Source organism: Rhodamnia argentea, chromosome 8 (genome assembly GCF_020921035.1).
Source record: "Rhodamnia argentea isolate NSW1041297 chromosome 8, ASM2092103v1, whole genome shotgun sequence".
NCBI classification, from domain to species: Eukaryota; Viridiplantae; Streptophyta; class Magnoliopsida; order Myrtales; family Myrtaceae; genus Rhodamnia; species Rhodamnia argentea.
The window spans coordinates 18,178,660-18,191,256 of NC_063157.1; the positions used below are offsets into that span (position 1 = coordinate 18,178,660).

The window sequence follows — 12,597 nt, forward strand, 5'->3', positions numbered from 1 at the left end:
TATGAGCAAAATCAATACTCGCATGGTTCGATTCTGAAATAAAATTCTGACCGGCTACATCAATCACCATCTCCCGATATGGGTTCAATTGGTTATAATAGGTACATTCTTCCCTAACTGAAAATTGGTCACTTCTTCGATATTCTTCATCGGATATAAATGATTCACCATGATAAGTCCAATTATAATAGTTCGGAGTGAACCCAAATCTATAAAGATGTTCTCTAACTCTGTCATCCACATGAAATTTACTATTACCGCACTTTTTACACGGACACCTTAACTTATTTCCATCCATGAACTCAAATTTACTACTAGCAAAGTCCAAAAACTGTTCCAACCCAGATCGAAACTCATCGGTCAATCCTCGACGTCCAGGTAAGTTCTTATTATACATCCAAGCCCCGTCTCTTTGCATTGTGTCTGTATAAATATTAAAAAATCTCATAAAATATTAAAAATACCATATCTACTATTTACTATTGTTAATTAAAACCACGAAATCATAAAAATTAAAATTCTGTTTGTGGCGAAACAATTACTTTGAAATCGAAAAAATGAAAAAAAAATAACCATGTCAACAAGACTTACTCAAGTATTTGAGTGAAATCTTTATAGTAGAAAGCAGTCAACCTGATGATAATTGCAACGTTCGCTTGGATTGCGAGACCTTCAAATGGACACGTACCTAAATAAAAAAAAAGAAAAATTACTTAAGATTCACGAAGCTTATGGCAATTGATAGAAGAAAATGGTGAAATAAACAACAATTTATTCTATGACTACCATAAGACAAGAATTTAGCAACGAAATTTTTTGTAACTAATTTAGTGACAATACTATAAAATCACTGCTAATTTTGCGAAAAACCTTTATTTCGTCGCTAAGTATACAATTAGCGACGGAAATAAAATTTTCGTCGCTCATTAGCGATGGAAAATTAATTGCATCGCCATTTAGCGACGGAAACCTTATTTTTCGTCGCTAATTAGCGACGAACAATTATTTCCGTCGCTAATTAGCGACGAAAATAAGGTTTCCGTCGCCAATTAGCGACGAAAATAAGGTTTCCGCCGCCAATTAGCGACAAACAACATGTTTGTCGCTAATTTCGACGGAATCAATTTCCCCGGTAACTACCTACGAAATTCACTGCAACCTACATGAACAATTTGCCGGAAAAAAGTCGCAAACATTGTCGCTAATTTTGCATTACTACACTTTTTACATGGACACCGTAACTTATTTCAATCTATTAGCTCAACTTTACTTTCAAATTGAACAAAAAAAAAAGTTACAACGTCAGGAACACTTACCCAAATATCTGATTGAATTTTTTGTAGGAGAACGTAGTCAATTTGCTAGAAATTGCAAGATTCACTTGGATTCCGAGGCCTTCAAATGGACGAAAACCTAAAAAAGAAAAGAAAAATTATTTAACATTCATGAAGGTTCTAGCAATTATTAAAAGAAAATGGTGAAATAAACAACAAATTATTCTATCATTACCATGAGATATAAATAAGAATAGAAAGGAGAGAAGACAGAAGCACAAGAGAAGAGAGAAGAGAGCGGGCGAAAGAGAAGAGTGCGGAGCGAGAAGGTAATGTGGTTTTAAAAGGGCTAGGAATTTAGCGACGAAACATGAAATTGCTTATGAAAAAGTGTCGGTGGACTTTAGCGGCCAATGTTAGCGACGACAAATTTTGTCGCTAAATAGCAACGAAACCTTCGATTCGTCGTTAATTAGCGACGAAATTTGCGACAAAACAGTTATTTGTCTCTGATTAGCAACGAACATTTTTTTTGGTCGCTAATTAGCGACAAAATTTATATATATATATATTTTTTGGTAAGGTAAGTATGTATTGATCTTCCAAAAGCTAGATACAAAAGAAACCGGTCACAAAAACCATGAACTCAACATGACACATAGTGTGACATGGAGAGTTCAACGGTGAACCGGTCGCAAAATACGCCCAGAGAAAAAAGTAGTAGATCAACTAACAGGCTAGTGGATGAAGGCCAAACAAGCGGCCAAACACCTAAAGCTAACGGATAACTAAAGGACAAGGTTGGGAGGAGGAGAAAAGGCGCCTCCCGGACGAACGAGCAATGGATCAAAGAACGAAGAGAAGGAGAGTCCCATGATTGACTTGAGAAGCAAAGCGCAACAGCATAAAATCCACGCAAGTTGCAGCTAGTGAGACGAAATTTATATTCGTCACTAATTAGCGACAAAAAAATGTTCGTCGCTAATATTTTTTTATTTTTATTTATATCATATTAGCGACGCAAAATTGTTTTCGTCGCTAAATTGAACTATTTTCTTTTTTATTTTTATTTAAGTGATATATTTGCGACAACCAAAATTGTTCATCGCTAAATTAGCGATGAAAAAGTTGATTCGTCGCTAATTTTAATATTTTCTTCCTTATTTTTATGCATAGCGCTAATTTTGCGACGAAACCAATGTTCGTCGCTAATTAGTGACGAAATAATTTTCATCGCTAAATGATGGAAACAAAATTTGTGACGACATTCTTTTTTCATCGCCAATTAGCGACCAAAAGCATTGCTCGTCGCTAATAATTAAGAAGAGAATTTTCAACAAATTAGTGACAACAACGAAATTCGTCGCTAATTAGTAAAGAAATAAATTTTCGTCGCTAAATGATATCTACAAATTTGTGACGACACTTAGTTTTCGTCTCTAATTAGCGACCAAAAAGATTGCTCGTCGCTAATTATTTTTTATTTTTATTGTATTTTTATTTTGTATCGTATTAGCGACGAAAAATCTATTTCGTCGCTAAATTGGCCATTTTCTTTTTTTAAGTTTTTTCATATTAGCCACGAATAATAAAGTTTATCGCTAATATTAGCGACGAATAATAAATTTTGTCGCTAATATTACCGACAAAATTAATGATTCGTCGGTAATGTTAATATTTTCTTTGTTATTTTTATTCAAATTGCTAATTTTGCGACGAAAATAAATTTTCGTTGCTAATCAGCGACAAACGTTGCTTTTCGTCGCCAAATTTAAGAGAAGAATTTGTGACAAAAAAAGATATTCGTCGCTAATTAGCGACGAATCCTATTGTCGTCGCAAAGGAGATTGCGGAGAAATGTTTTTCGTGGCTATTTTAGTCACAAATTAGTGACGAATTATTTTTGGTGGCTATATGCGTCGCTAATTAGCGACTAAATTATTTTTCGTGGCTATATTCGTCGCTAATTGGCAACGTATTTTTTTTCGTGGCTATATTAGTCGCTAATTAGCGACTAATGATTTCGTCGCAATTTTCGTCGCAGATAGCGACGAATATTTATTTTGTCGCTATTTTTGTCGGAAATTAGCAACGAATTTTTTCCGTCACAAAATTTTCGTGGCTAAATCCGTGTTTTTTTGTAGTGAATAGATCAGGCCAATCAATATTTATTTGCAATTTATATGTCTCTTAAAAAAATGGAATTTCGACATAAATTGTTGAGTTATGAAATTTACATTTCCAAAATATAAAAATATGTGGTAATCGCAAGGAATGGCATGGCCTTACCTCGTCCATTCCCAAGTTGACCACCTTCTCTTCAAGATGCCCAATCTCCTTTACGTTGAACTGGTTGAGCAAAGTAATGCTCGAAATAATCGACATCGGCCTTACCGCCAGATCATCCATCACCATGTACATCACCGTCCCCTGCACGAAACTGCCCTTACCATCCGATTTAGCTGCTGATGCCACAGCAGCGGCCGGGTTACGAGCCCGGGATTCAACAAGAATGCATATTTCGTTCATGGGAAGCTTGGACAAGGGAAAATTTGCAGGAGATTCTTCCGCCACATGGAGAAAACAAATACCGTTCCGATGGCTATTGTACCTAGAGCGAGAGCACCCGTAGTCGGTTTTGGGTGTTGAATCTGAAGACGGAGGAATCTCAGGCAACAGAAATGGGAGTTGGGAGAAAAAGTTGGGTGCTTTGGGTTTCAAGAGAATGTCTTTCATAGAAGATTCGATGAATACATCGTTCAGCTTCTCGATGCTGCCGGAGAGACTGCCTAAACCGCCCACCATCCTGGTGTTCGTGAGGAGCTGGATCACCTGTCCGACCGGCAATGTGAGGAGGTGTAAGAGGAACTCGACAAAATCTTTGCCTGACTCAGCAAAGACCACCGTTTGATTTATCCTGTCGATCAGAAGCTTCAAGCTCACTCTGCGTGTTGCCATGCTTTGGGTCACTGTATGCAGAGAGGAGGATGAGACCTACTAAAAAAAAAATTGCAGAAAATGTTAGATCTCGTAATTAAATCAACATGAAATAACATTGTAGATTTACCTAGTTCAGTCGGTATCAAGGGAGTTCCATCGGCTTTACTCGTGATTCACTAAATCAACGGAGCAAAGGAACAATCAGTACATACTCTTTGCCGAAACCTAGATTGCACGCGATAAGAAAACTCAACTGGATGAAAAACTCAACGCTCAAACTCAACCGTCTTCAGAACTACGTGCGTTTAAAGAAAGGGCTCCTTTATGTCCCTTTTCTTTTTGCTTCTGTGTTTGGGCCAGAAAAAAGAAAGAGACCAAAGTTGACGTCCCCGGTTTTGCTCGCACGTTCAAATCTTTATGCCCATTCAGTGGACAAGTTACTTTCAAAAGGAAAAACAAATCTCAATATATCCACGTCCATCTCCCGTCCAAGAGAAATTCTAATCTAAATAGAATCTTTGGATTGTTTTTTCCTAATAGATAAGGTTTAACAAAATTTATCTCCATTCTGTAATTAGATTTTATTTTTTCCAATAGGTGCTCCTACAAACTTTGAAAAAAATTATGCCTGTTCGAACATAACTTCTTATGAAAAGTTATGTTTGTTCACACATAAATTTCGCTAACATATTCAACTTTTTTTCCTTCAGCAAAAAGATATCTGAAGTGATAATATTTGTATACCGCGCTCATTTTGATGCTAATATTTTATTTTTAGAACACTTAAGCGCCAAATCGAAAAAAATTGATCACTTTGGTATCAAATATCAGCCAAAATTTATACGTGGCATTTTTATTTAAAACGTTTTAGTGCCGCGTCATTTACAAGTTCACATGGACTACGTAGCATTTTTTAAATTAAGAAAATCAATCCACGTGTGGAAATTTTATTTAAAAAATGTCCATACGGCAATTTTTATTAGAAAATTCAGTCTTAAAATTAAAAAAAATTTAAAAAAATTAAAAATAAGCACACAGCGCGACCGTAGCCGACGATGAGTGAGGGCTAGTTAGGAATGGTCACCAACCGCTGGTGAGGGCCAATAGATCTGGGTGACTCCAAGAGCCCAGATCTGGTTTCGTTCAAGTTCTTCGCAAGGAGATGGCCTGAGGAGGATCGCCTAGGAAGCTTGAGAGGGAGATTGTCTGGGGATGATTGCAATCCCTCCCCCAAACTTAGCTCGTCCCCAGCCAATGGCTGCTCGTGACCAGCCTAGGATGAGGGCCGATGACTCCTGCCGACCGCTGGTCTAGATCCCATACACCTCTTGGTGAGCCCGATCTACTCTGTCATCGCCGAGGCCCTCGTGAGAGCAGCCTCAGCCATGGGGATGGCTAGGGTCCCACTGGTGGCGCCGTCCGGGGTGTGCTTCGACTCAAGAACTGCTGACAGGACAAGAGCCATGCTTGACGCTCCGGCGATTGATCTAGTGCTGTAAACCGAGATGGTGCGGTGGAGGATTGTCGGGTTGAGGTTGATGGTGAAGGTGAGTGATGAGGCGATAAGTTTGGGCATTGTGGATGGCGGCGATGGGTTAGCAAGCTCGCTAGTGTTGGGAGGGCACAAGCTGGAGGACGTGTTGCTAGAGCTGGATCCTTGGGATTGGAGGCTATGCTACATTGACACGTGAAAAATTATATTTTTCACGTGTCAGACATGTATCCTTGTTGGACACGCGTCCAACACGCCCAGTGGGATACACTCACATCCCAGACAAATTTTACACTTGAAATCTGGCCCAAGCACCATAGACCTTACTGATGGCCCAGCGCTGTGCCCAACTCAAGACAATGGGGCCCCCATTTTATAAAGAGTTGTCCCTCTCTTCCTCTATTTCTCAATCAATGTGGGACATGGACCACACCAAGGAGGAAGAAGAGAGGAACCACCGAAAAAAAGAAGAAGAGAAAAAACTTAATAAGTGAAAAAAGAAATGTGCAAGGCGAGAAGTAAAGGACCACCTCTTAAAATAAAAAATGACAAAAAGAAATTACATCAAAGTAAATCTTTGTACTCTTTCATCTACGTAAACATATGATTGATGCTAGTGATGGCTTAGAGCAAGAAGAAGTGGAGATTGATGCAAGCAATGAAGTCATGCAATCCACGCATAAGCAAAACTCAATGTCGAAATTAATTATTCTAAGACTCTTATTTATTTATTTGTGCTTCAAAAAAATGATAATTTAATATGTATATATAAAAATATATATTAAATATATAACATAACCCAACGTGTCGGAATTCTCTATTTTTTTGAGAAATCACGTGTTTGCGTGTCATTTCCGTGCAACATAGGTTGGGGGTTGAGGTTGAAGTTCGACTTTGTGGGTTCAAGGTTGAGGACGTTGCTAGCTTTTTTTACTTTTTTTTGTTATTTAGTTATTTAGTTTAATTTCTAATTTTTTAGTACACATAAGTGATTAAATTTTGATTTTTTTGTAGATAAAAGTGATGGAGATTGCATTATCATTTTGCAGATACAAATGTTGAAGTCCTGATGCATTTTTACCTAATTTTTTAAGAGTTTTTATTTTTATTTTTTATTTTTTTAGATTTTAGCTTGCTTTTGATTTTTTTAATGGTAGGTGGAATTTTTTTAATTAATTTTTGGCTTTGTTATTTCTGATCGGGATCTTTCGGTGAGCCACGTAAGATTTTCAGTGATGCTCAATGGAGTTGGTACTTAAATAATCATCTTTTAAAAAAATTGGCAATTAAATGATCCTAAGAAAATATTGGAACCAAAGTGAGAGCTATACACAAATATTGACACTTCTGACATCCTTTTGTCTTTTTTCTTCAATATCATAACTTCCATTTTTTGTTTTTTCGAAGAGATACGGGTTTCTTTTCCAATTGTTTCTTTTTAAGAGTTTTTGGAGAGATACTAGAATTACTATGTAATACTAGGCATGATCATGGGCCGCTTTGTGCCCAAAACTAGCCCGTTGACCTGGACCTGCAGTTTCAAACCGGAACAGGCCCGGCCCCTTACAAGCCGGTTACAGTTTAAAAAAATTCGAAACCACCCAAATAAAAAAAAAGGGGGGACCCCCCAACGACCCAAAATTGGGCCGTTATAATTATCGTCGTTGCAAACATCCCCCCTCCCTTTTTTTTCTTCTTAAATTTTCTATAAATACCATTCCCCCCTTTCATTTTTTTCTCACAATTTCTCTCAAATTCTCTCAATTCCGGCTTAATTCTATCAATTTTTTGAATCGGCTTTCCGCTCAATTCTCTAACAAAAATGGCAAGTGGAAGTGGAGGTAGTGACCGGGAAAAGAGCCCAATGCCGATGGGGATGAGGGAATCCGATTATCCTCAACCTCATGATCAATATGATTCCTGTGAGTTTATATGTTGGTTAGACAATGATGTTAATATTAACTATGTTACCAACGTCAAGAACGTCCTAACGCAAAAAAGTTTTCATCCTCCTACCGGCGTCGAAGAAACGTCGACAACAAAGGAGCTGGAATGGCGGACCTGGGAGAGTACATCCAATTTATGGCAACACTTTGATAAGGTACATGTAAGCGGAGATAAGGACAAGATAAACTGTAAATATTTTACGAAATCATACAATTTTAATAAAGGAGATGGTTCTGGAACATACCGTCGATATCTAACGCAAAAACATGCAACGCAAGTGGGAATCGACACCAGGTAACAACAAATTTCCAAGTATGCCAATCCTAACACTTCTCTTTCATTTCATTACGGTGATGAACTTTATAAAGAAACATTAGCTCAATATGTTGTCATTGAACATTTACCGTTTACTATTGGTGAAAATTTTGATTTAAATTTTTTGATAAACACTGTATGTATTCCACAAGCAAAACTTGTTTTGAGAACCACTCTTAAACACAAACTTTTTAGATTGGCCTGTTTTTGGCATCGCCGACTTCTGCGATCGTTGTAGTTGCTTTGGCCTTACTCCGACCACCCCAAACCATCCCCAACCGTCGTCTCAATCCCTCATCGTCCCTCGAAATAGTTGGAAGGCGATTGACGCTTGTGGAGCTCGAAACCAACCTTGGCCGAACCTCCCCTGCTCTGACCCGACTCCTTTGTTTCACGCCCCGGCTCGGCCCAGCGCGGTTCTGTCGCCTTCTGCCATCTACCGCCACGGCCGCCGCCACCCTCCACCACCCTCGGAGACCTCCCGACCTTAGCCAACCCTTCCCTTAGCCTTGGACCGCTCAAGACCTCTCCAATCAACCCTCGATGCCCTTGTCCCGTTCTGTTTTTCCTCTGTCCTACTCTGGTTGCCACTATTCCGATCACCGGAAACTACCAGCGGCCACCCACAAGCCCGGTGTTGCTATTCCGAGGTATCGCCACATCCTACAAACCCTCCTTGACCAAGCTTGAAGCTCGAGAAACCCGAGGAACCGAGTGGGCTGTGAGTCGCCGTTACTCATCACCACCCGTATTGTGATTGTCGGAGTTAATTCAATTGTGAGTTAGCCCCTAACTCTCGGTTAGGACGCTAATTATGTTCGAAATTAGATTAATTAGCTCGTTAGGGTGTTTAGGTAGTTTAATTACGGTCGGATTTGCTCGAAACTTGATTTAGGGTAAATGACTATAAGTAGTTAAGTTAGTTGATTAGCTAGGTCGTCTGTGACTAATTGTTGGTTAGAATTGAATGATTGTGGTTGACCGATCGCGAGCGAGTGATAGGTTAGAGATGAGCGCACGATTGATTGTCGTTTGGATTTGAAATTGATATCGAAGTTGACTAGCTTCAATTGAGTAATTAACTCTTGAATTGTTGGGTTTAAATGCCGGAATTGATTGTTAATTGTCATGGGTGTCCGATTGGGTGTCGGTCGCCTCAAATTTCTTGAAATGTCGGTCGATAAAATTGTGCATTCATGTGACCACGTATAAAATCAATTTGCATGTTTTAGCATGAAAATGGCCCGAGGCCAAGTATTTGAGCATGCGTGTATGATCATTCGATTAAATTCAAAGAAATGACATGGTTGGATGTCGAAGTGCTTGAGTGGTCACATAATCGGGAATTCCGACAATCATTGTCTTCTGATTGGTCGGTCTTGACAATCATTGTCTTCTGATTACTAGAAGCGCGTCAGTTATTATCTTCGGGTTATTCGTTTGCCGGTCGTAGCTTGTGAAAGATCGAAACCTTTATAAGGATTCATACTAGCTTCGTGCCATGTCGACAATCATTATCTTCTGGTTTATTGAGTGGGGTTACATGGACTATCAGAAGCCGTTGTCGGAAGTAAGGGACGATACCTAGTCCCGCCAGGAGAGCACCAAATAACTAGTGTGCTAGACCTGCAAGTAGTTTCAAATAATAAATTACCTATGTGTGGTGTCATGTGCATATCAATGATGTGATGCTTTGCCTTTAAATTAGTTGGTTTAACTGTTATGTCACATCCGCATTGCATTATGCGTGACTTCTAGAGGGTAAGCTTGCATGTGGTTGAGATATCCGCTCTATGATATCGTGATTGCTTGTTAGGATGTTACGAGCGAATCAACGTTCTAGCCGAGCTTAGGTGTTGACTCATTGAAATTTATTTCTCATCCCATTGTTTAACCATTTTAGGTCTCAAGTGATGGAGCGTCCGATCTGATTCGGCGGCCCTGTCGATCGGCAGTTCTATATTATCCGCCATGAGGAAGTGCCCTAGAGGCGGGTCTGGGAGCAACATGTCACCGAGATTTAGGTCGATAAAAGGTTACAGTACCTAGTGCTACATCTCTTTAAGGCTTGGATTCTAAATGGCCAAAGTGTCCTTCATGGCCCGCTACGGGGATTTGAAGGATTGCCTACCCCGCGCCCTTACATCCCCTCTTAGGATCCCATGGACTTAGATATGCCGGATGGGGAGGTAGTGGACCTCGAGTCTAACATGGAAGCGAAACCCTCTTCTGATCGGGGTTTTAGGGCTTAGATATGATAACCCTCTTTTTGAAGCCCCGTGGATGCTAGGGCATGGATACTAGTGTAGTCTTTTGAGAGCAAATGAGAGTTTAACCTTACCCGACGGATTATCTTTTTGAGGTTCTAGTAAGTCGTCATGAAAAATAGGGTTGTATATGTTTTCCGTCCGTAAGGTTAAAACTCATCTATTTTTGTTTGATGAATAAAATTGTCATTTGTGAATGACTATTGTGTTTATCCCTGTTTTTCTATCCCTACCGATCTTGTTGCTTGGGAGAGTTGCACGTTCCGCATGTGTCGTAAGTTCGTAGGTCGATTGCGTACCTATGATGCTATCCTTCGTGACCTGTGGCGATTTAAAAGGGATGTTATGAGCTTGAGAGTCGGGGCATGACATCCTCGCGCAAGGTGGTATGAGAGCAAGGTCTGCCTAGTCCATCTAGTCATTAGCCCAGAGTAATAAGGAGCGATGGGAAATGGGATAGTTAGTGGGTTATTAAGCGTTGTGCATGTGATTGTTACTATTGTTTCGAGTTATTGGGCTGCCTTCTTATTGCGTTTTGCTGTGGGGTGGGCTGGACTCCCTAATTTATCTGCAAAATGAGCAAATGTGGTGGAGAGCACCCCGAGGTAGAATTATGAGGCCAATTGAGGAAATCCTGAAGGAAGAAAGAGCACCATGTGCTGTTGAGCCTGATAGGCGGGAATGAACTATGCTTGGGATCCTTCAAGCACTAGGAGCTACTGGGGATTTGATGGGGGTAGCAAGTAAGGAATCGTAACACTGCTGCCGTCGTTATTCCGTAAGCCCCACTTGCAAACCCGCTAGCTGGAGCTGCGAATGATGCGCGCTAGGTTCGGAAGCTGGGAGCGGAGATCCCAAAGCCGCCACTTCATGGATTGAGGAGTTAGAGAAAGCTTTTGACCTACCGAGGTGTACCGACAAGGATAAGGCCATCTTGGCTATATATAGTTGCAAGGAAATGCAAGTACTTGGTGGAGAGCTTCCAAGGACGGACTCTTCTTAAGGGCATGATACGGACGTGGAATGTCTTTGTGGAAGCATTTAATGGAAAGTACTTCTCAGAAACCACGAGAGAATAGAAGATGGTAGAATTCTTTCGCCTGCGCCTAAACCATCTAATAGTAGATCAGTATGAGGCCAAGTTTGCTGAGCTGTCTAAGTATGCCCCAAGGCTGGTTGAAGACCCTGTGAAAAGGGCTAGAAGGTTCGGAGATGGTCTGAAGCCCCGAGATCGGGAGTGTCTTGGTGTTATTCAATCCGAAGGACTACAATGATCTCCATGAAAGAGCTGAAATGGTAGAGCAAGATCTGGTCGAAAGGGCTGCCGCTTTTGAATCGTGGTTTGTACTCTCAAATAGATTTGATAAGCGGCAAGGAAAGAGACCGATGCATGGCAATAGGCACCACATCCCACCCAATTATCGAGGAGCGATCGGTAGGCTGATACCTCGGCGATATAACGTCTACTACCTATGTAGCTAGAAGTATGGGTCCGCTCCGTGTTCGATACGTGGAACCCGCTTTGGATGTGGCTAATAGGGCCATCTTGTTAGGGATTGCCCGCAAAGGCAACAGGCCAGGCTGCTAAGAGGCCAAGCTGGAAGGAATACGCCACGTAGTTACCATATTAGACACCGGACGCAAGGACAGGTGTTTATCGTCATCCGAGAGGAGGCGAAGGATTCGCCAATTGTCACAAGTATGGTCCTTTTACACAATAACGTAGCTTACGCTTTGTTTGACTCCGGTGTTACGCACTTGTTTGTTGCAAATCAATTTGTTAAGTCGTTTGGTCTAAGTTTGGTACCATTGGATGTTGTTTTTAATAGGGGTGTGCAACCGGATCGGGTTTACCCAAAACCCGGATCGGACCACCCGAAAAACAGGATGGGAATTAGTTCATGCTCAAATCGGTCCAAGAACCGATTCCAATTTTTGGGAACCGGTTGGAACCGGCCCGGTTCCCAGTTCTAGGTGAAGACCCATCCGGACCCAGTTTAGAACCGGTTTTAGCTACTTGTTTAAAAAAAAAAAAAACCTATCTCACTTCTTTTGTCAACCTTGCAGGTTTCAAAGTGGGCTTCGAGTCTTTTGATTTGCAAGACAAAAAGGAAATATTATTAGTGGATTTTAGTGATAGTGCCATAGGAAGAATTGCACTTGTTAATTCAGCGTTTTGTAGGATGATATTATTGTTTTTGGTGGATTGTAACTTCTATTATTATATTTTGAATTGTTGCTTTAATGGATTGTCATTTTTATTGCTCACATCAAGGATCGTTGCTTTTGGTGGATAATGAGTTTTATTATTCACCTTTTACTTTGGATCATTTCATCGATACTCATATTATTTTGATGGAAA

General features: G+C 40.3%; 1 protein-coding gene across 1 annotated transcript; it reads right to left on the reverse strand.

The window, feature by feature from the left end:
• Window positions 1-1,377: 1,377 nt before the first annotated feature.
• Window positions 1,378-4,232, reverse strand: LOC125316301. The gene is made up of 2 exons (XM_048284313.1): window positions 3,564-4,232; window positions 1,378-1,413 (listed from the first exon to the last, which is right to left on the reverse strand). The coding sequence occupies exons 1-2, from the start codon at window positions 4,230-4,232 to the stop codon at window positions 1,378-1,380; spliced, it is 705 nt and encodes a 234-aa protein (XP_048140270.1).
• Between the last annotated feature and the right edge of the window lie 8,365 nt (window positions 4,233-12,597).

Coding starts and splice junctions, on each gene's coding strand:
- LOC125316301 (XM_048284313.1), bottom strand. CDS start 4,232: ATGGCAACACGCAGAGTGAGCTTGAAGCTTCTGATCGACAGGATAAAT. Junction 1,414..3,563: donor TCAACTTGGGAATGGACGAG/GTAAGGCCATGC, acceptor TTTCTTTTTTAG/GTTTTCGTCCATTTGAAGGC.